The sequence below is a fragment of the Oncorhynchus keta genome, chromosome 2 (assembly GCF_023373465.1).
Source record: "Oncorhynchus keta strain PuntledgeMale-10-30-2019 chromosome 2, Oket_V2, whole genome shotgun sequence".
Classification (NCBI taxonomy): Eukaryota; Metazoa; Chordata; class Actinopteri; order Salmoniformes; family Salmonidae; genus Oncorhynchus; species Oncorhynchus keta.
This window is the reverse complement of record NC_068422.1, coordinates 61,455,490-61,480,708: the sequence shown is the minus strand read 5'-3', so window position 1 is coordinate 61,480,708 and position 25,219 is coordinate 61,455,490. Positions and strand designations below refer to the sequence as shown.

At 41.1% G+C, this 25,219-nt stretch overlaps 1 protein-coding gene across 1 annotated transcript in view; it reads right to left on the bottom strand.

Annotated features, from left to right (window-relative positions):
* Positions 1-23,454: 23,454 nt before the first annotated feature.
* The window catches only part of LOC118358279 (cadherin-11-like), a 74,972-nt gene continuing 73,207 nt past the window's right edge, over positions 23,455-25,219 (bottom strand). The window contains exon 12 of the mRNA XM_035735906.2: positions 23,455-25,125. Within this exon, the coding sequence (XP_035591799.1) occupies positions 24,629-25,125 (497 nt within the window). The 3' untranslated portion in view covers positions 23,455-24,628. The remainder of the gene's footprint in view (positions 25,126-25,219) is intronic.

Here is a 25,219-nt window from a genome sequence, read left to right as displayed (position 1 = left end):
AAATCTCCTGAGCTATGAAACGTGTTACATGTGCTTTGGTGTGTGAGTTTCAGCTAGCATTAAAGCTCTCTCCCTCCAAGCAATAACTTTGGAACTGTAGACATAGTTGGATGTTGAATGTTCTAAGAATTTCAATCATTGCTCCTTCTGCAAGTCTATCTTTTCTACCATTTTATGTACTGTATGTCTGAAACAGAAATCTCACATGATTGGCAGTGGTATTTTGGTGTAATCGGCGTGAAAGACTGTCCATTTTCTAACGTTTCCATTCAATGGTTCTTAAAGGGACGTTCACTCTAAAAGAAAAAGGCAGCTCAGTAAAATAATGCACAATGGGGTCGTGAGTCATCTGCTATTAGCGTTTTGCTGAGGAAGGAGAGGGCTGGGATGGAGAAAGATGGCAATAGATGTGCAAAGTGATTTATTCATCCATGTATGTCCCTGAATTTATTTAACTCAGCAAGTCAGTTAAGAACAAATTCTTATTTTCAATGACAGCCAAACGACAGATTTGTACCTTTTCAGCTCAGGGGTTTGAACTTGCAACCTTCCGGCTACTATACCAACGCTCTAACCACTAGGCTACCCTGCCGCCCCACATCAAGGGGATGGGTTCAGTTATACTAGAGCCATGAGGAGTGCCATAGTCTTGTTTAGAAGAAGTGCATGGGATTCTTTAGGAAGAATGTATACTGTGGGGTCAAGGAAGGTTGGGTAGGAGCCAGGGGGCTTTTGGGAGGTGCTGACTGGTGGCACTGGGCAGACTGGTAGCTCAGACGGCGCTGGGCAGACGGGTAGCTCAGACGGCGCTGGGCAGACGGGAAGCTCCGGCAACACTGGAGAAGAAGGCTCTGGCAGCGCTGGACTGAGGTGCACTGGCGCCTCTGGCATGAGGGGCGGGAGCTCTGACAGCGCCGGACAGGCGGGAGACTCTGGCTGCGCTGGAGAGGAGGAAGGCTCCGGCAACGTTGGACAGGCGGGACGCACTGTAGGCCTGATGCGTGGTGCTGGCACTGGTGGTACTGGGCCGAGGACACGCACAGGAAGCCTGGTGCGGGGAGCTGCCACCGGAGGGCTGGTGTGTGGAGGTGGCACTGGATGGACCGGACCGTGAAGGCGTACTGGAGATCTTGAGAGCAGGGCTGGCACTAACCGCCCTGGCTGGATCTTCACCCTAGCCCGGCACATGTGGGAAGCTGGGATGTAGCGCACCGGGCTAAGCACGCGTACTGGGGACACCGTGCGAACCACCGCATAACACGGTGCCTGACCAGCACCACGCTCGCCACGGTTAGCACTGCTAAGAGCACTGTAGTGCTGAGATGGCACAGGACGTGCAAGGCTAGGGAGATGCACAGGAGGCCTGATGCGTGAGGCTGGCACCATCTTCATCAGCCGACTAGCACGCACCTCAGGACGAGTATGGAGAGCTGACCCAGGTGTCATCAAATCCCCGACACGCTCCATCGGACGAATTCCGTGTCTCATGCACCAACACAGCAAGTCCCTCATATCTCTCTCCTCCAATTTCCCCATTAACTCCTTCAGTCTCTGCTTCGCTCACCTCCAACACCAGCTCTGGTTCTGCCACACTCCCCCTGTGCCCCCAATAAATTTTTGGGGCTGACTCTCGGGCGTTTCCGTCCACGCCGCCCTGCTTGCTTCGCCAACCTCATTCTCCTGAAACCTTCCGCGCACTGCTCCATCGAATCCCAGGCGGGCTCCGGCACTCTCCCTGGGTCGACCGCCCACCTGTCTATTTCCTCCCAAGTAGTATAGCCCATATTCTTGCCGTCCAAACCGTCCTCCCATGTCCATTCCTCTTTTCACTGCTGTTGCCCGTTACCACGCCGCTTGGTCCTGTTGTGGTGGGTGATTCTGTAAGGGTTTTCTTCTGGTGAAAGAGAGGCGGACCAAAATGCAGCGTGGTGGTTATTCATGTTTAATTTATAAAGACACTATACATGAATAAACTAACAAAAACAATAAACGTGCGAAAACCTAAACAGTCCTATCTGGTGCAAACACAGAGACAGGAACAATCAGCCACAAAACCCAACACAAAACAGGCTACCTAAATATGGTTCCCAATCAGAGACAATGACTAACACCTGCCTCTGATTGAGAACCATATCAGGCCAAACATAGAAATAGACAAACCAGACACACAACATAGAATGCCCACCCAGCTCACGTCCTGACCAACACTAAAACAAGGAAAACACATACGAACGATGGTCAGAACGTGACAAGCCTTTTTGATGCTCAGCAGATAACAGGAAAAAAATATTTTCAGTTCAGAAGTGTATGTTCCTTCATGTGTCACAGGTACAGTATGATTATAGAACAGAACCATTCTAGACATTTATGAATCATAAAGGCTGCTTTTTCCTCACTTGAAGATCAATAGTGTTTTTTTTCTCCCTTTGCTGTCTTGGATGCAGTAATTAATTACTAAATTCAAAGGCGCATATTTGCAACAAACACACATACATTTTTTTATGTGGGGGCTTTGAAGGTAAATGAATCAGACATCTCCATTATCCTCCACAGTGCTGTTTTTAAAAATCACACACATCTCAAACAGAAACCTTACTGTAAATACTTGCTGCTGAGCAGCACACATCACATGACATTCTAGGATCTGCTAAACAGTGAAACAAACCTATTCACACTGACAATGAAGAACAAGTTGTAATTTGAAAAAGATGAGCTATTCCATTTATGAACACCCAAGTCATTATACAGTCAAGAAGATTCCATAAAATAGCTTCAATATTAGCATGAGCTGTGTTAAAACGTTTTATTTAATGCTGGGTTTTTCAAGTTCTCTTTCCCTCTCTTCAGAGCTTGATGTCCAGAGTAAATAACCAATAGCTTGAGCAAGTCTAATATCTCACTCTCATTAAATAATTTAAAATCATTCAATTGCACTGAACTGAGGAAGTTTTGAAGTCATACAATGTTCCATTGAAAGGTTGAGGATAAGTAGTTTACCCTTTTGTTGGTCCACAAGGTTGTGGTAATTATATGTTTTCACCAGGGACAGTTATTATTCAAATTTGACTGCCATGAAAAATTGCTTCTAAACCACTCTTGAACTGAATGCAAAATGTAGCAGATATGAATAAGTGCTCTTCAGATCAGCTATTCTCAGCTCTCCAGTGACCACCTCTCTTCCAAATACACCAGAAGGTTAACAGAAAAATAAACACGAGCTTGTATTGGAAAAGTCTTTTTAAATGTTTGGTTTTTGAAGGGGATTTTGAACGACAATATCTAGCTCTATGTCCTACGCACCTAAAGCCAAAGCTGCACAATAAAACATGTTCTTACATTTGAGTTTTTCTGTCTTCGCTGTCTACTTGATCATAACTCAATTGACGAGGTGGGCCATCATCCACTTATACTCTTGGAGAATGTCATCCAGAAACATTCTTACTCTTCCGTCTGGCTCTCAACACATTTTCACTGTGATTGAACTCCCCTTCTTCAGTCTGCAAGTGTCCATAAATAAATCGGACCATTCTTTTCACAAAGTCATGAACTCTGTCTTAATGCTACAACAGAGACTATGATTTGGGGATGTTTTTAAAGCTTTCACCATAAAACATTTGCCCCTTCAAAAAACAAAATGTATATGTTTGATCCTTCATTTATCAAAATAATCCACACTATATGACCTGAAAATAGGTCAATAAAGGCTCATCAGCAAAATGCTCAAAATGTAACTCTACTTTAAGGTACATCTTTGTATGGTATACCCCTTAAAGGTTTTGTAAAGGGTACACAGATTGTTGAAATGTTTATAAACTGTTTAGCCTAATCATTGGTTCATAGATGGTTTTGTGAATCAGTAACGTGCAGGACTAAAATAGCATAGTTGCACATTTGGAGACTCACATCTCCCTCACTAGGTTTAAGCACCAGCTGTCAGAGCATTTTACAGATCACTGCACCTGTACTTAGCCTATCTGTAAACAGCCCATCTACGTATCTACCTACCTCATCCCCATACTGGTATTTATTTATTTATTTTGCTCCTTTGCACCCCAGTATCTCTACCTGCACATTCATCTTCTGCCGATCTACCATTCCAGTGTTTAATTGCTATATTGTAATTACTTCGCCACCATGGCCTATTTATTTCCTTAACTTACCTCATTTGCACTCACTGTATATAGACTTTTTGTTTTATTTTGTTCTACTGTATTATTGACTGTATGTTTTGTTTACTCCATGTGTAACTCTGTGTTGTTGTATGCGTCGAATTGCTACGCTTTATCTTGGCCAGGTCGCAGTTGCAAATGAGAACTTGTTCTCAACTAGCCGACCTGGTTAAATATAGGTGAAATAAATGTAAAACATTTGCGACCTACATTTTGCAGGGATCTCCGCATTTAGATGAGGGAAATGAAACCATGATGCTTTACCACCAGCGATAGTTCCTTAGCCTAATCAGATTGGAAACCATTTCATAGATGGATTTGGGTGTAGTTTATAATGAAAGTTAGTCATTCGAGTTAACTTCTCACGGATACAAATGGTGTTCAATGGCACAATGGAGTCCCCCAGCTGCCCAAGCATTTACTCCATCACAGATCTCTCTGAAACATTTCTGATTATTTGGGTGTGAATACCATCATAAACCTGTTCTTATTCCTAAATCTCTGCTTTTTTTGTCTCCACTTTCTTATTATGTAAGGATTTGCCATCTGACTAGCATTTCAAAGGGATGTACAAAGACCCAACTAATTAGGAATAGATGGCTGAGTTCCAATACAATGGGGGATGAAAGAACCTTGCTAGCTAATGCCTCTGTGTACAAATTATTTTAACCCTGAGAGCAAAGGACATATAGCAGCATTAGTGAAGAAATGAGGTCATAGACCCTTGAAATGGGAAACGCTGTTCATATTCAGAAGATGGGTGGTGGTGAAATAAGAAGGGTGTGCTACAATACTCCCCCTATCACATCAATGAACACAGATTAGCTCAATGGGCTGGTGGGCACTTTGTTTGAACCTGGCATTGTGAAGCTAAACCTTTTCTTTTTGCCTCATCAAAAGATGTTGGATCGGTCAATGCCTACAACCCAAGTCCCTTCAAAGTTCCACTGAGGTGGTTTGATCACCAGAAGCGGCTAGATTATACACCCAGATTGGAAACACTATAGCACAGCAATAGCACAGCAATAGCACGGCTTCTTTTCAATTTCAACAGAAATGTGTAAAATCTCCATTGCTGTTTCACACTGTAAGATCACTGAACCTTGCCCCCCTGGGGAAAGGGATAACAGCTTTTTATTTGACATGTAGGGGGTGAGGAAAGACTGTCAGACAATGGAAAGTATGGAAATGCTCAGTGTTGAAAATTGCTTTTTACAAAGGAGACTAATTTCATCATGGGGCGGCAGGGTAGCCTAGTGGTTAGAGCATTGGACTAGTAACCGAAAGGTTGCAAGTTCAAATCCCCGAGCTGACAAGGTACAAAATCTGTCGTTCTGCCCCCGAACAGGCAGCTAACCCACTGTTCCTAGGCCGTCATTGAAAATAAGAATTTGTTCTTAACTGACTTGCTTAGTAGAATAAAAAATATTTTTTAAAAGTTCCACAACAGCTTTGTTTAAGCACCTGGGTCAGACGAGGTAGCCTGAAATCAATCATGCTGTATTTTAATTCTGCATGCTATTTATGATATCTGGATTTAGTTCAACTAATGGTTATAAATGAATTGCTGGTGCTAATCACTTGGGGCTCCCGAGTGGTGCAGCGGTCTCAGACACTGCATCTCAGTGCTTGACTACAGACACCCTGGTTCAAATCCAGGCTGTATCACAACAAGCTGTGATTGAGAGTCCCATAGGGCGGTGCACAATTGGCCCACCATTGTCCGGGTTTGGCCGTCATTGTAAATAAGAATTTGTTTATAACTGACTCGCCTAGTTAAATAAAGAATACTTTTTTTTTAAATCACCAGCACACTCCATTGTTCCTTTGCTAGTCACAAAATCAAAGATCATCTCTATAGTTTCAGTTAAATTCTGCAATGGGGAAAGAGTATTAAAAGGACAGAAATAAAATGTGTTTGTCTGATACTGTAAATTGGGGATTGTTGTCCTGATTCAGCTGATTAGTACCATGAGGCCAGTTGGAGTAGGGTTGCACCAAAAGTGTGACCACCCAGTAGCTCTCCAAGAGGTCGTTGACCTCAGCTATGGAATGTGACCCACACGTCACCAAAGTGTGATTAGGACCCCAATGCATTATTTTGTGAGAACATCGAAGCACAGATTTTTTCAAATACATTTCTAATATAGTATCTCGTTTGTTTGCAAATGTAATTCCACCTAAGCTCATTGTAGAGACACCAGCTTAATTTCAGTGCAGACTAGACAAGAATAATAATGGAAGGACTGTGGAGGAATAATCACTAGGGCTTTGCATATAGTGGATTACCACGATGGCTACACTAGTACATTGGGATATTGATAGAAAATGTATCACAATTCTCCAAGGGACTGTTTTGTTGGGGCTTGTTGAGGACAAAAGGTTATTCCTGAGGATATCATATTTGAGTTGGATACTGTCGCATCTTCCAAATGTATTTTTCTCCAAAATCTGTAGCATTTCACATTCTAATTGGAACTGTAATCAATGTAAATGCATGGCGAGAAAACTATAATTGACAAAGAATGCTTGTTAGAGTGAATTTGAATAGCGTAGCATCATGTTATGGACATTAATCCACAATTCGTAAACTGTTTAATTTGTGACAAAATTGCCTCCATGCTCTGTTTTGTTGTTCCTCGAGTCAGCCGTGTAATGAATTATACCGAATAAGTGCAGCCTTAACCTTTAAAATGTATTTTTTACTACATAGAAACTGATGAAATTTGGAAGAGATTGATTATCTACCCTGGACATGAATCATTACTTTTAACCCATGTATGAAATAGTGTGCTCAGAAATCTATATGGGCACCGATAATTGGCAAGACACAAATATTCGTGCAAAATGGGCAGAGAATAAACTATGAACAGCAAGCTAGAGGAAGGAGAAAGAGATTTGTTGAGGAAGGAGAAGTCGTGTTGAATGCAAACTATGGTCCTTTTTCAATTGAAGATGAATGTGTTTAGTTGCAAATGCTTGTCGTGGGTGGAGAAAAACAATAAAGTGAATTGTTCAAGCACAACCCATTCACCTAGGGAACACTGTGTCCTTGCATTCCATGGTACAGTAAGGACTTTGTGAATGCACTCTGTCTGTGAATCCTTTATTCACTGGTATTCAAAGTAGGATTTTGAAGTGTTCAACCCCTCAAGTGCTTTTATCTGACAAAGTAGTTGAACCAGCCATGTTTATGTTAGAATACATCTGAACGCCTCTCAATGTTATAAATTCTAAATTTAAGAGGTTAAAAACTTGATAGCAATTTTTGTTGTACTGTATATGGACCATACAATATATTTATCATTTTGGGAGTGCAATTGAATTAAATGCAAATAGCACAGATATTTCCGTTCTGCTTTCGCCTCTCAAACTGATACCGGGTCAGTCACAGATGAGTTCATCTAACAAAACAAGTAATTGTTTTGAGAAGCATACAGTTTCTTGTACATCAAGGTATATAAGGTATATAAGGTATATAACACAATCATATCCATCTTATGTATTGTTTAATTGTGGAGGTGATGACCCAGTCATCACAGATGTTCCAGAGGATGGCAAATGGCTACGATGTTCCACATGAATCCACCTTGATCCTTTTTGTTTCTTCAAAGCAAGACAACAACATCACACGACTGAATATCGGCAATAATTCTGAAAACTACACAGAGCGACTTACAAATTGGTGCACACACCTCATGACATCCAGTGGAACAGCCACTTGCATCTAAATCTTTTTTTGGGGGGGTTTGGGGGTAGAAGGGGGTGAGAAGGATTACTTACCCTTACTTACCCTATCCTAGGTATTCCCTGAAGAGGTGGGGTTTCAGGTGTCTCCGGAAGGTGGTGATTGACTCCGCTGTCCTGGCGTCGTGAGGGAGTTTGTTCCACCATTGGGGGGCCAGAGCAGCGAACAGTCTTGACTGGGCTGAGCGGGAACTGTACTTCCTCAGTGGTAGGGAGGCGAGCAGGCCAGAGGTGGATGAACGCAGTGCCCTTGTTTGGGTGTAGGGCCTGATCAGAGCCTGGAGGTACTGAGGTGCCGTTCCCCTCACAGCTCCGTAGGCAAGCACCATGGTCTTGTAGCGGATGCGAGCTTCAACTGGAAGCCAGTGGAGAGAGCGGAGGAGCGGGGAGACGTGAGAGAACTTGGGAAGGTTGAACACCAGACGGGCTGCGGCGTTCTGGATGAGTTGTAGGGGTTTAATGGCACAGGCAGGGAGCCCAGCCAACAGCGAGTTGCAGTAATCAAGACGGGAGATGACAAGTGCCTGGATTAGGACCTGCGCCGCTTCCTGTGTGAGGCAGGGTCGTACTCTGCGGATGTTGTAGAGCATGAACCTACAGGAACGGGACACCGCCTTGATGTTAGTTGAGAACATCAGGGCGTTGTCCAGGATCACGCCAAGGTTCTTAGCGCTCTGGGAGGAGGACACAATGGAGTTGTCAACCGTGATGGCGAGATCATGGAACGGGCAGTCCTTCCCCGGGAGGAAGAGGAGCTCCGTCTTGCTGAGGTTCAGCTTGAGGTGGTGATCCGTCATCCACACTGATATGTCTGCCAGACACACACTTGACATGGTAAAGGGCTTCTATTCGACTGCACCAAAAACAATATTTGCATATCATGTTTGAGTAGATGGCAGACTATCTCATTAGTTTGAACAACACGTCATAATTCTATGACGAGACCGAGTTGATTGTAAACGTTCTAATTAAACTTGTGGAGCATGACCATATAATAAATGACTTCAGTCCATTTGTCTGAGACATTGCATTAAGGTAGAGGTGGAACCTGAATGCAGATGTAACTCACCATGAGGAGGGTGAAAAACCCTGGTGATTACCACTAACTGCCTGTAGTGAAGGTCGAGGACTTTCTTTCAGTGAAAGGGAGCTTTGACTCTTCACAATGAATCACAGTTGTGTGGCCCCACTCTGACGTCCTTCTCCACATAAGTCCCTCTTTCTAACTATATCTGACATCTTTGTTGTTAGCGACAAGGGTGGGCTTAGCATGATTAAATAGATGTGAACAAAATAAATGATGTAGAGGAAACCTGGTATACTGTGTTACTGGATCTCCAAATCCTAGAGTTAATATATATTGCCTCCTCTAGGCCTCTAGATACACAGCTGCTCCAGGTTTCACGCTGTATTACCAAGACGGCCACTGGCAAATACCAACTGATAAGGTCTAGTCTCTTATCTCAGCTTTAGATAATACATCTGATTAACCAGAAATGGAGCCAAATCCACATCTGCTAACAAGGGGCTGTTTATACAAAGGATATTCAGCTGAGGAACTAAATGATTAAGATCACTAACATGTCTTTTCATGCCTGTAGATTTCCATGATCAACATGGCCTAGCTGGTGTTGCGTAGCAACATCAGTCATCAAGGTGCACGCAGTACAGTTGTGAACATGACCAATCGTGATTTGCAGATGTGTGTCTAGTGTTTTGTCAGTATAGATAAATAAGTGATGACATGTTACAGTACAGTACATATTAATATATATCCAGTGTTGTTGAGGTGTTTAGTTATATTTATAAGAACAATGGTTGAAGTAGTCGTGTCATAGTTGTGATTAAATATAGCAGATTGGCATCCCCCCCCAATTTGACACAAGGGTAAGGTTTGCATCTGTTCCTTTCGATAGTCTAGAATAGTGTCTAAGGAACAGGTCTGATATGAGTCATTTATATTCAGGTCACAGTTAGGTGGATTTTGTAATAATCCAGTTATTGATTGGGAACACATCTGTAGAGGAGCCTTTATCTGTACCCAAATTGGGTGCCAGGCCTCTGATGAGTTTCACCCTAGCCAGAGCTGTGACAACCTGGTGCCAATGGCAATCCATACAGATGGTGGCTTACTTCACCCCGATGCCCCACAATGAGTTACTGTATCACCTGTGAGATAACTTTGACCAGGGCATGGGCTCCTATTCTGGATCACAATTCCCACCTGGATCGTCTACGCTAGATGTGTCGCTCCATATCCCCATCAGGTTATACACACTACAATTTCATGAAGTAAAGTAATTCATCTACATTATACAATACACTCTGTAAATCATTCTGCCTCGTCCTGGTTACAGAAAACATCTCATAAAAGGGATTTTAATTCGTCACTATTGTATACTCCTACACATACCAACAATATTTACCCTCAGAAGAATGATGATATGAATTTATTTCTTTCCGAATCAAACCTTCAACTGACTTCTCATGATTTTACAAATGGAAGGGAATTTTCCACATATGGTTCTTGTTCCTTATTGATAGAAGACCTACTCATGCACTGTAGTAGAATTAGAAAAAGCTACGGTTTTCTGCTCTGGGACTGAACGTGGCAGCCTGGGACCCCAAACACTGACCCTTCTCACCCATACGTCCTCTTCAACCACTTTACTGGTACTCTGTTGTTAAGCCACATTCTGTAGAGTGCATAGGCTACATACAGAAAACTAAGGGGCTGGTTAAGATATAGAAAAGGCAACAAAGTGCCTGAAACTTACTGGAGAGATCGGTTTAAGTGAACTATAGTTCACAATTTTTTCATGATCTGCACACATTTGTTTTGCATCTGCATCTACCCACTCTGCTTTTGAGCACCGCTTCACAACAATCCCAAGCAACCCTTTGAGTTGACAATACTCTATAAGGACTGGAGAGAGTCCCTTTGACAGACGTGACTATGTCTTACTTGACGTGATTAGTGTTACTCTTTAACTAAAAAGGAGTATGCACCACTACTTCCTTAATGGATTAGGAGATGATTTCAGACCATTTTGATTGGATGACAGTGAGCGATCCGATCCGGTCTACTGAGCTGCCTGTACTCTCTCTGCACCACCACCAACACCACTACCTTAGGGTGTGATTAGATGTCGTTGTGGATAAGAGTACTTCCTGACTGCGTTGTGTGCTTGAGCACTTGAGTAAACAGTAGCTCTGACAGTGGGGTCTGATTTCCCCTCTCTTCATTGTCAACACATCCTCATGGTAACCTCTAGGCTGTAGTGGCCTCTCACAGATGGTTCTAGTCGATTGTTTTCTAGAAAAGTGTAAGAGTCAAAGATGACCACCATGATGGCTTTGTCCAAATGTTTACTTTGTTGCCTACCTGGATGATCATGCACCAACGATAGTGTGTGTGCATGAGAGGGGTAACGATACAATTTTGACATATTCGAACAAGGACTGCATTGTTCATGAAAATGTGACACCGCTGTAACAGGACAGGATAGAGATGTTGGTGTCCGATACCCACAGCTAAAGCTATTATTTTAGTTTCACACACATAGACAGGTACAGATAATGTATCATATTGCCTGCCTGTCGTTGAACCACGAACCTTTGATATAATTGAAAAAGGAGTATGCTGTATCTGTCTTAAAGTTGAAGGAAATAATAGAACTCGTTTTAATTAACCTAATTATGAGTGGTAATTTTTAAACAGCCATATAGAAATTAGGTTACAATTGGGAGTGTTAGCCTCCACTTTAGAGAGTCAAGTCCACAGCAGTAATATGCAAATGATGATATCTAGTGGTTTAAAATAAGTTATCTTACCTTTCGGTTAAATATATATACACATTACAGAGGTTAATGAATACTATGAATACTAAGATAATCCTGCACATTTTTAATCAAGAGATTCAGGTGGCCTGACATTTTTGAAAATGTTCACATAAATATGCAATTGCATTTTACATGAGTCTTTAATAAATATATGAATTAATGGCCTTATTCAATAAACTACGATTATTTGATAAATGTTGTGCAGTGCCCCATAGCGACAAATCATGCCCTTTTGCATACTGGATAAATCAAGATGATCATACATTCAGCCATATGATATTGAAGTGATAACGCTCGAGAAGCCGGTGTTTGGAGGATATATTGGCACAGTCTAACAACACCGGCTTCTCAGGCATAATCACTTCTTTACAACGGGTTACCAACATATTCAAATAAAAATGTCCATATTTTCGTTAAAAACGTTATTTTGATACATTTATTCATACTATTTCATCCTTCCAAAAGATATAGTCCCGACACAAATCTAGGATTGCTGTGCAAACTGGTTGGTCGTTCGTTCTATCGGTTCGGTTGCCAGAGACGCGACCAAGTCGTTCAGTCTTTTTGCTCTGTATCTATGGACACGACCGTCTTTTTTTGTTGTTGAAATGTTCCATTGCTACATTGGCTGGCAACGTTATTTTTCCTTGATGGCCAGCTGGCCAACTACGGCTAATTTACAGTCACGTCAAACATTGCAGCTAGAATAACAGCAATGTAGCTACATTTGCATTTGTTTAAACTGTTTTATAGTGACATTTATTTGGATACATCCATACCAATGAGCTAATGAGGCACAATTTCACCTCATAGAAAATGTGCTCACTCGTCAGGATACTGTTGTTCAGAGGAGCTAGCCAACAACACAGCTACAGTGCAGTAACAAAATCACTTCAAACAGAAGCTGGAAAGACTGCAAACTAACTGCCCTTCATTTAGTATTTTTTCAATGGACATTTTTTTTGTATTTATCCATAAAAATGATGACCGCTGATTCATGATTTCGACTGGCTGAGAAACGTTCAGTAAGGTTTATACAAATCTCCGCTGTTGAAAAACGAAATGCTAGTCTAAAAGAAATCTGAGATCATGTCTAGATGCTTTTATAGTGCAGATCAAGTTTATAAATTAGCTGGTTGGGCTGATGAGACAGTGGATTGCGCAGTGAGATGGAACAGAGTAAATAGTCATTTTAACAACATAGATTTAGCTGGTGGTAACTTGTAGAGTAGACGCCGGCTGGAATGTGGTTTTAACCAATCAGCATTTAGGATTAGACACACCTGTTGTATAATAAGAGATAATCAATGAGGGGCTATGCGTTCTATGGGAAATAATGAACGATGTGAAGGTGTGTTCCACAACGCGTTGCATTGTTTTCCAGAGAAAGCATATGGCCCCGAGTTGATTATACCTTTTATACCATGGCTGTAATTGAACACACTGTTGAAAACACTGTAATTGAACATCCACTGAAGTAGCTAGCTAGCAAGTTTACTAGATAGCTACAGTAGGTGCTATGGTAACCAAACAAACAGACTTGATAGTTTAGCTAATCAAACCGTCAGTCCTAGCATGCCATTATGAAAATCTAATTTAACAATGCCAATAATGTTTTCAATTTGACTTTTGCTTTCAAAAGCAGCTTGTTTTTGGGAAATAATGCACGCTCTAGAATGCCCTTGAAGCTAATCAGAAACAAATACTCACCAATGCCAAGGTACAATTTAAATGATCTCACATTTCAGAGCAGATTTACAAACGTTAACCCTATTACGTTAGAGTATGTTTTTTTTTCTATTGCCGTAAAGGCATTACTCTTCTATAGACAGGTAGAGTCTACTGTAAGGCACTGTTAAGCAAAAAGGTACAGTATGTTGGGTCTACCATGAGGAATTAATCACAAAGTTACATTTATTTTTTAATGAGATACAGAGTGTAATGAAACTCTAGAGTTAATGCCAAAACATCTTGTGTACACCTGTATCATAAACTTAGAACAATGCCTTATTAGCTAATACACCCAAATCTAGTGAAATCAGACATATGGAACACATCTGCATGCACAGTGAACCTACTTATTAAGAGTTGAAAATATATATGTTTTAATTAGCTATACCTCTAGTGAGTTAAGCCTGAGAGACAAAAAAAAATAAGTAAAATGTTAATCAAAGTGGCAAAAGAATCCTAATTGTTTTCTTACGGACTCTCCTGTGTAGGTACTAAAATAATTGTCTGAAGCTTCTTTATTTTTTACTAATCTTAGATACTAGGTATTAGGTTGGCCTACTTACATGCTCCCTTGTCACTTGCTGCCACATATAATGGCCGTACCTGCTAGTTCCAAATGTGCATGCTTACACGGAGCTGAGCAGAAAGTAGTTAAAATATGTCAGAGAAACTCTCCAACACATTGCAAGACAAACTTGACAAAATAACAATATCAAGAGCTACTTTTCCAACTTTCTGATGCCCCAAGTGTTCTTTTTTAGTAATACCAATATCCATGTATTCTAAAGGCCCACGGGGCAGTAATCAATAACTGTGATGGAAACAAGTGGAGATAATCAATAACTTCATGCAGTGCATAGTTTGACCCCATGTTTACCTTAAAACCTAAGCTTGGTAGGTAACTGAAAATAGCACAACAGTTAACACATTTATTCTGAATATTTAATTAGATTAGGGCATCTGGTAGCCTAGGGGTTAAGAACGTTGGGCCAGTAACTGCAAAGGTCGCTTGTTCAAATCCCTCAGCTGACTAGGTGAAAAATGTATCAATGTGCCCTTGGACAAGGCACGTAAACCTAATTGGTCCTGTAAGTTGCTCTGGATAAGAGTGGCTGCTAAATGACTGAAATGTACTTTGAATAGTTTGTATTTTATAAAAAGTCAGTAGGATTAAGGCAGCAATGCCAGCATGAACACTATCTGCTCTTTCAAGAGTCCCAGGTGTTTGGTATGAAACTGGGAAAGGAGACAAACTGCTGAAGCAAAATATGGATTTATTCCCATTTCCTATTTGGGGGAAGGGCATGGATCAGAAAAGTAATATGACCCTGAAACTTTGTTAGGATCCTGGTGTGAATTATGGAAGCTAAGCTATTGCTATTTTCCTCTGACGTCCCATAAATCACCAGGCATGTCCAGCTTTTATTTATTTTTTCTCCCACATTTCCTGCAGTACACAACAAAGTTCGACATTTTGAGGTGAAGACCGACACATTCACGTCAGCTGACCAGAAAAGTGATGGCATACTTTAAAGTCAATCTGCATGTTTAGAAGCTGAAATTGTGGTAATTAGATCATCTCTTGCAAAAAGGTATTCATTGAGTTCATTTGTTTGACAATTGTTTAACAAGTGGCATAAGGGACATTACTTAACTATTTTGGTTGGAGGATGCAATTGCTGGTAAGAAAATTTAAATAAGCAATTAATCTTCCTACAGTGATTGTTTGTAGACAACTGGAACATTTTAGCTATACAGTAGCATAACCCAGCTACGGACAGAAGCGACTTTATGTAGCAGGTCGGGAGAACTAACGCCGCAGGTAAGGAGTTATTAACACAGCAGATTAGGATAATTAAAGTAGCAGGTTAGGAGAATGTTGTTAAGGTTAAGAAAAGGGATAGGGTTAGGCTTAGCTAAATGCTACATTTGTCAAAAACTGTTATCCTCAATGTGACAACCGCATTCATACAGTATGACATGTCACATGCAAAAGAGGACGAGCATAGTTGGAAGCTAACAACAGCACTGTAGGCCTAATGCTTCGATCACACCGACAGTCATTGCATTTTGGTACACCAGAATTACATTCCTCTCCAATGAAACGCTGCGTTTGCCTTGCAGCATTGCGTTGCAATGCATTCGGTGTGGTGAATAAATTGTATTAAAGCTTTGACAGCGTCACTGCGCAAAATAGTAAGCAACATCTGGATATGTAGGCAACCAAAGTTCAACATTTCCCTTCTGCTATCATTTCTGTCAACGCATACGTTCGATAAATCCAGCCGTACATTGGAAATTAATGTATTTCTGGTGTACCAAAATACAATAATGCGGTTGGTGTGCTAAGCATTAAGCATACACACCTTAACCTAAACGTCCCTTGTCTGAAACGAATGTTCAATAAAATATTTGCCAATTGTCTGTCAGTGGGTCAAAATTATTATTTTTAAACTGACTTCAAAACACAGGTCTCTGTGTGTGGCAATCAAGATGTTTGCTCATGACCTAAGGCACGTGCCCAAGACGGAAGTGCATGCACGCGATGCATGCATACTAACCAAAGCATTGCAGGTGTTCACATGGTTTTGCGCATGTACCTGGTGATAGAAATTTAAACGTTATCGGCGCTCTAAAAAGTCAGATAAATAATACTTCCCTGAAGATATTTTGTCTCACATTTCGAGCCACTGAAGGACCAACCGCACAGACAACTGGTAGTGTAAGTTTGAATGTAATTTTATTCAACAGAGAGGGTTGAAGGGCTGGCCTTTTTAAAGGGTCAGGGCAGTCAAAAACGTGATTTCCTGTTTATTTATGACATTTCCACACTTTGAGGTTAAAATGACACTGACATTGTGAAAATTATGATAATGCCATTTTAGTGTAAGAGCTTTTCTTTAGAAAAAAAAGATTTCTGCCTTTTCAAGTGGGCTGGAATTTTTTGGCCCACAGCATGACATCACAATCTGACATGAGTATTATGACCAATGAACAGTCATCTTTTTTTTTTGCATATGTATCCTCCTACTTTAAAGGATAAGCGGGGTAGGTTCTCTGGAGTCTCGACTCTAGAGGATCCTGTCTGCCAATCTGGGCTGTGCACGTAAATATATTAACATTTGTATCAACATGCCCACACCATCAGTCTGAGCATTTCAATGGCAAAGGGAGGCTGGAGGAAAAAAATGATCATAAATAGTTTTAGTTACTTTCATGAAATAATCACACACAGTGATTTATTATGCAAACATTGATGATTGAAAAAATACAATTAAAAAGACTGCATGTGGGCTTTAATATCTTTGGGAAATTCTCAATTGGTTAAAAGTTATAGTTATATGGTGTACAGTTAAAGGTAGAAGTGGCATTGCGTAGCATGTTAGGAGAACTGAAGCAGAAGGTTAGGAGAACTGAAGCAGAAGGTTAGGAGAACTGAAGCAGAAGGTTAGGAGAATTTGGGTATTAGGTTAGGAGAATTTGGGTATTAGGCTAGGAGAATTAACGTATCAGGTTAGGAGAATTAACGTATCAGGTTAGGAGAATTAACGTATCAGGTAAGGAAAATTAGGAAAAGGGTTAGGAGAATTAACGTACCAGGTTAGGAGAATTAGGAAAAGGGTTAGAGCTAGCTAAAATGCTAGCCACAACCTTCCTCTCCTCGACTCCTCCATTGTGGTCTCCTACAAGACCCAGAAATAGATAAATGGTTACCATATGTAGGAGAGAGAGAAAACCATGCACACATTTAAAAACGATACTCTACTTCCATTTTATATTTAAAATCTGGCACAACCAGCTACATTTCTTTGAACCACTTTACAGATATATTTTGTAAATGTGCCTGATGTGGAGAAGGAGAGAATCATTTCATACAAGAGCGTTGGTTTCCACATTTCCTCTCCTTCGCCTCCTCTCGTCGATTACCTTCAACCTTTTTCAAAAGGAGAAGAGGACAAGAGGAGTTGAGCAAAAACCAATTGAGAATCTCATGTCATATTTATACACTTTTGTCAAATATTTGCCAGCTTCCATTCTCTAGTCTGTTGTGGTTGCTTAAAGTTAAAGTCATTTGCTGCCCTAGTCGGCAGCCATGTCCCCCTCCCCTCTAACTGCGAGGTATTATGTTGAAAAGTATTCCGCTGAATGTACCGAGGGGTTTCAGACACAAAAAAAACATGTGATTGTGGCACCATGTAATGGCATGGAACACCAAATCAACACAGAGAAACATTTTATAAAGAGAAACAACAAAAAAACAATCAGCTGACAGTCAGTGTTATGTTCCAAGTCTGAGGTTACTCAGCTACGGTACAATGCATAATTATCTGTGAGCAATTACACACAGACTGAGTCATTTGCCTTGGTCAGATTTCATGTTGCTGTCATGTTGGTTGTGCATAATTTATTACTCTGATCTGCGGCCAGGGACAACTATAAAGATGAGACAAACAGGTTGCATTTGTAGTCTGCAAAACAAGGAGTCCCTCGCCCTCTTGTCTACAATCTCCCACATATGACTGGATATAAAAGGTCAATTATGGGACTGCACAGAGGGCTGTCCCCTGACCCCTGCAGTACAGAGTTAGAAGTTGTCTCTAATTCCCCAAACTCTGTGGTTCTTGACACACATTTGGATGTTTCAAACATACAATGACATACTGTACTAACAAAGAGGGGTGTTTTCACATTCACCTCCACTGCTTTCAATTGAGAATTTACACACGCAGAAACACGCACGCACACCCCACAAACAACAAGTGTAGCCACAAAACAAGATAATTGAATGTGTCAGAGATGGCTAATTTCCAAACTCCCTTTCTCTCCCATTCCTCCAGCCTCAGGTGGTGTTTGGGACCAACACTTAATGTCTGCAGCACCAGTGTCAGAAAGGAACTATTGATTCATGGTTCCTGAGGAAGAATCTGACACTTTTTTATGGATTCCAGAGATAAGAGACAACCCTGCAGCCTGCTGGAGTGCATCATCTCCTCCCTCTCTGGCTTGTGGAGGAGTGAGGGAGGTCAAAGCCTGCCGCCCAATCCCTGAGAGAGGAATTAGAGAGGCCCTCCGGGGCCTTGAGGTTGCAGGATAATCACCTCAGTGGCTTGGCTAATGGAAAGAGAGTTCGGCTAGGGGCTCTCCTCAGCCTAGAGAGATGGGAGAGGTTGCAGACTGTTGGCAGGGCCACCCACAGACCTGTCACAGGTAACGGTGAGTAAGACCAGCTGCCTACTCTGCCCTCCTCACATCCATACACTCTGACACCTGATCCATACACCTCTCTCTCATACATCAAATGAAGCTTATGGGCCCCATGGTGATATCTATATTTATCCAGACATATACGTACATATTATGCTTAACAGTAGTTGTAATGTCAGGTAACCTTGGCACAGCATGCTGACCTGTAGTCTTTCTTCTAAACATGTTATTTCTCAGGTCCAACAGCATTGCATCCTGAACAGATATGGGACGTTACTCTTCGGATTTAAACAGGGTTGACGTCCTGAAACACTGAGGACACACTGTCATCTGCATTTTAAAGAACAAGGGTTAAATCAGTCTCTTTCGTGAAAGGCTAACACATTATAAGGATAATAAACACAAGAAAGTGATTGACATTCATCCGAGGGCCAGAAGTACACAAATTGTAATATCATTGAAGATATTGCCGATCAGTTAACCAGGGATGCTGCCTCATGCCGCTTGTACATTTGAGATTACTCTCATGTTATCACCCACTCTGACAAGATGACTGTGGTTAAGGCTTAAAGCAAACATGAAAAAAGCAATAACACCCTGATTAAATTTGTTCTGCTGCTGTCTTCATTCTTGATACAGCTTGATATGCTGGCCTTGTTTTTTTGCTCTAAAAAGGAAATTGGTCAAAGGTAATCTTGCACACTTAAAGTTGCAATATGCAGATATCTCTCTCTCCATAACCATAAATATTGTATTTTAAGCTGGTGTACGAAAGCAAAAGTAAAACGCACAGAAACGAAAGCATAGAAATTGCGCACATAGAACAAATCTACAGCTTCTTAAACCTGTCGTCAAAGAGAATGACAGATATATAACTCAGGTTACATATTGTCAGGCTAGGGTCAGTTTGTTATATCTGGAGTACTTCTCCTGTCCTATCCGGTGTCCTGTGTGAATTTAAGTATGCTCTCTCTAATTCTCTCTTTCTCTCTTTCGGAGGACCATGCCTCAGGACTACCTGGCATGATGACTCCTTGCTTTCCCCAGTCCACCTGGCCGTGCTGCTGCTCCAGTTTCAACTGTTCTGCCTGTGATTATTATTACATTTAACATTTACATTTAAGTCATTTAGCAGACGCTCTTATCCAGAGCGACTTACAAATTGGTGCATTCACCTTATGACATCCAGTGGAACAGCCACTTTACAATAGTGCATCTAAATCTTTTAAGGGGGGTGAGAAGGATTACTTTATCCTATCCTAGGTACTCCTTAAAGAGGTGGGGTTTCAGGTGTCTCCGGAAGGTGGTGATTGACTCCGCTGTCCTTGCGTCGTGAGGAAGTTTGTTCCACCATTGGGGAGCCAGAGCAGCGAACAGTTTTGACTGGGCTGAGCGGGAACTGTACTTCCTCAGTGGTAGGGAGGCGAGCAGGCCAGAGGTGGATGAACGCAGTGCCCTTGTTTGGGTGTAGGGCCTGATCAGAGCCTGGAGGTACTGAGGTGCCGTTCCCCTCACAGCTCCGTAGGCAAGCACCATGGTCTTGTAGCGGATGCGAGCAGGGATCAACAAAATGGAGCCGTGGTCAGCTTTTCCGAAAGGGGGGCGGGGCAGGGCCTTATATGCTTCGCGGAAGTTAGAGTAACAATGATCCAAGGTTTTACCACCCCTGGTTGCGCAATCGATATGCTGATAAAATTTAGGGAGTCTTGTTTTCAGATTAGCTTTGTTAAAATCCCCAGCTACAATGAATGCAGCCTCCGGATAAATGGTTTCCAGTTTGCAAAGAGTCAAATAAAGTTCGTTCAGAGCCATCGATGTGTCTGCTTGGGGGATATATACGGCTGTGATTATAATCGAAGAGAATTCTCTTGGTAGATAATGCGGTCTACATTTGATTGTGAGGAATTCTAAATCAGGTGAACAGAAGGATTTGAGTTCCTGTATGTTTCTTTCATCACACCATGTCTCGTTAGTCATGAGGCATACGCCCCGCCACTCTTCTTACCAGAAAGATGTTTGTTTCTGTCGGCCCGATGCGTGGAGAAACCCCTTGGCTGCACCGCCCGGATAGCGTCTTCCCAGTGAGCCATGTTTCCGTGAAGCAGAGAACGTTACAGTCTCTGATGTCCCTCTGGAATGCTACCCTTGCTCGGATTTCATCAACCTTGTTGTCAAGAGACTGGACATTGGCAAGAAGAATGCTAGGGAGTGGTGCGCGATGTGCCCGTGTCCGGAGTCTGACCAGAAGACCGCTACGTTTCCCTCTTTTACGAAGTCGTTTTTTTTTGGGGTCGCTGCATGGAATCAATTCCGTTGACCTGTTTGTAAGGCAGAACACAGGATCCGCGTCGCGGAAAACATATTCTTGGTCGTACTGATGGTGAGTTGACGCTGATCTTATATTCAGTAGTTCAGTAGTTCTTCTCGACTGTATGTAATGAAACCAAAGATGACCTGGGGTACTAATGTAAGAAATAACACGTGACCATAACTAGTCAAATGATTTTGTCTGACAACTCTACAGCATGCTTAAGTGGACTAGTCTAGCTAAATAGGATGACTAAAGGAATGAAAAATAATAAGTAATCATATAAAATATAAGTAACATAAACACTGAAAATGTGTATTTTTATTGATTTATACCCAATGTGGATGTATACCTAAGGAGACTATGGAATATTTGTTCACTAATGTTCACTATTTTTAGCTTTGGAATTTCCAATAAAAAGCTCTAAAATCATTTTAATGTCATTATTTCATAATGCATTTAATGTTTAAAAATAATTATCTGAACCAAAATCACAAACCAGAATTTTTTTAAATATAATCTAACCGAAACCGAACCGACCTCAAACAGTATTAATCAAAGCAAAATATAATTTCCAAGAATAACCACTGTTCCATATGCTCCACACATGGTAATGAAATTGCTAGTGTTCTTTGAAAAAATAGTGTATCCTAATGTTACCCCATACCTTCATAAACAAAAACAAATGATTATTTGTGTTACACAGTGCTTTCAGAAAGTATTCACACCCCTTGACTTTTTACACATTTTGTTGTGTTACAAAGTGGGATAAACGTTTATTTAATTGTCCTTTTTTGTCAACAATCTACAAAAATTATAACATTTGTAAAATAAATATAAAAAAATAGCACTAATATATTTTGATTTAATATGTTTTTAACCTCCTGAGTTAATACATGTTAGAAACACCTTTGACAGTGATTAGTCTTTCTGGATTTGTTTCTAAGAGCTTTGCACACCTGGACATTACAATATTTGCAGATCATTTTTTAAAAATTCTTTAAGCTCTTTCAAATTGGTTGTTGCACATTGCTAGACAGCCATTTTCAAGTCTTGCCATAGATTTTCAAGACGATTTAAGTCAGAACTGTAACTAGGCCACTCAGAGACATGTCGTCTTGGTAAGCAACTCCAGTCTATATTTGGCCTTGTGTTTTAGGTTATTGTCCTGCTGAAAGGTTAATTTGTCTCCCAGTTTCTGTTGGAAAGCAGACAGAACATGATGCAGCCACGCCCATGCTTGAAAATATGAAGAGTTGTACTCAGTGATGTGTTGTGCTGGATTTGCCCCAAACATAACACGTTGTATTCAGGACATGAAGTTAATTTCTTTGCCCCATTTTTTTGCAGTTTTATTTTCGTGCCTTGTAAACAGGATGCCTGTTTTGGAATAGTTTTATTCTGTGTAGGCTTCCTTCTTTTCACTCTGTCAATTCGATTATTATTGTGGAGTAACTACAGTGACCTGGTGTATTGATACACCACCCAAAGTGTAATGAATAACTTCCCCATGCTCAAAGGGATATTCAGTGTCTGTTTTTTTCTACCGAGGCATTCTTTGCGAGGCATTGGAAAACCGCCTTGGTCTTTGTGGTTGGACCTGTGTTTGAAATTCACTGCTCAACTGAGGGACCTTACATGTACTTGTATGTGTGCAGTACAGATATGAGGTAGTCATAAAAAAAAAAAACATGTTAAACACTATTGCACACAGAGTGCGTCCATCACTCATTATGTGATAAAAATAAAAAAAATGTAATCCTAAAATTATTTGCCATAACAAAGGGGTTGAATACTTATTGACTCAAGACATTTCAGCTTTTTCCTTTTTAATCAATTTGTAAACATTTCAAAAAACATAATTCCACTTTGACATTATGGGGTATCGTGTGTAGGCCAGTGACAAGTAATCTAAATGTAATACAGTTTAAATTTAGACTGTAACACAACAAAATGTGGAAAAAGTCAAAGGGTGTGAATACTTTCTGAAGGCACTGTATATGAAATGTACTTATTAGACTGTTAGAATGTTGCTGTCAAAATGTCTCAAAGTGGGGTCCTTCTAGGTCTGGCTTTTTTTTAGAGTTAAAGTGCACATTGACCTTTAGCTGGGAAGCATCCCTTGGAGAGGTTGAATAAGTTCGCTCTAGAGCAACCCTGGGAGAGATACGTTCATCTCAGGAAATGGTCAATGTGAACACTGACTGCTGGGTCCATACCAGTGAAAAGCTCTGTAAAGGATGTGCAGTGTGTGTGTGTGTGGTGTGTGTGAATGTGTGTGCATGTTCATGGTGTCACTGGTTGTCACAGTTTGCTACTGTATATTGACCTCCTTTATTGCTCTAAGTCCTCCCAGCATCATCGAGTAGACACTGTTCAATATAATAACATAGATCACCTCTAGGGAAAGAACAGATTGCTCTTTTGCTCTTACAGATTTATTAACGTCAATCATTTTATAAAAAGCATTTTATTTCAAAGTTTTTCGCTTCTTAGATAGAAGCACATAATAAAGCAACAGTACAATGTTCATAAAATATAAGGGTGATGCTGTAACATTTTCTTACATGTTGAAATACTGATATTTGCATGTGTACTAAAATAAGAACATTTTACAAATAGGTACCATAAATTCGACATAGAAATTAGGCATTATTCACTACAACAGGACAGATTGCTATTTTCTCAACGAGGGAGAAAAACATACGCCACACAAACAAAGAAAATTTTAAAAATGAAGAGAACAACAAAAAAAAATCATAGTAATCATAACATAATTAAAAAATAAAAAAGATTTACAAGAACCAATAGGCGCAAGTTTGATCCTCAAGAGACATATTTGCACATTGTACTGTACATACGTTATATGGACTTCAGCTTGCTTTAGGATATACTTTTCAAGTTGCAAAAAATGCACTGTGATGCAAGAAAGTCCATTACTTAAGGCGATTTTTGAGCTCACAGGTCTTTCCTTGTGATTGATCATTGGTGAGATTGGGCTGAAAGGGGGGATTTTTCTCTGGATTTGTGAAAAAAACACTGTCTCTGTCTTTGTTGAATCCATCTTCCTCAGGAAGAGGGAGGTGCTACAGGAGCGACCAGTCTCAGGTTTTCTGTTACTGTTTTCTCATAGGTTTTTCATTGATATAAGGCAACAATTTTCTCTTCTCCTTTGTGAGCTCATTCACAGTATCAACAATTACATGTCTCTCTGTGACCCACATTCCAACCCCAAACCGTAGTAACCTACAAAATGACTAAAAAAGTGAAATACCAAGTGTTATTTGATCTCTCACCACAAACATTAAGCATGTCTTCATTTTTCATACACACCAGTACATCCCACAGAGGTGATTTTTTTGTTTTTGTTTAGTTTTTCAGTTTTTTATCTTTCTTTCTTTCTCTCTCGCTCTTGTCTCCAACTCCTCAATACCATCTGTCCTTCCTTACCAAACATCCCCAACAGGTATCTAGTATACTGCAAGTATACTTTACACGTACAAATAACAAAGTTTACTATAAATAAAAATGCTTGTGGCATACTTATAGTAAACTTCAAGCACCACACAGTCAGTGGAGGGTTGGAGAAAGGGCGCAAGGAGATGGTCGGGGAAATGGGTGAACGTTAAGAGTTGTCATCGGCGGAGTCTTTGGTGCCGTAAAGGTCGGCCAGCTTCTTGAAGCGCGGGCCCCAGCTTTGGAGGTAGTCGTAGTCTAGGTCTGAATCTGTGGTCACCGACTCCAAGGAGCTGAGGGATCCAGCGATGGAGCCCCGGCCCTCATAGCCATAGATCTGGATGGAGTCATAGGGAGGGGCCGTGGGGTCGCTGTCCGCGTCGTTAATGCGGGTCTTGATGAAATCATCCACGTCTACAGTGTTGGCCACGGGGTGCCCGCCAGGCCTCATCGGGTACTGGAGCTCAGGCTTGATGTCCTTACGGGGTAGGAAGCCGTTGGCACCGTCAGGGTTCTGTAGTGTAGCAATGTCGAAGGCCTCTGTGTCCTCCTCTCCACCGCCTTCATCATCATAAGTGATGATGTTCTCACGGATGTCTTCCTCCTCGAAGACGATGAGTGGCTCCTTCTTCTGACGACGCAATGCCACAAACATCACCACGATTGCTGCCATGAGAAACATATCAAATCAGCCAATCATGCAGAACCTCTAGCTCTTACAGCTCTTAAATACCTTAAGCATATCAAATTCCCTAATTAG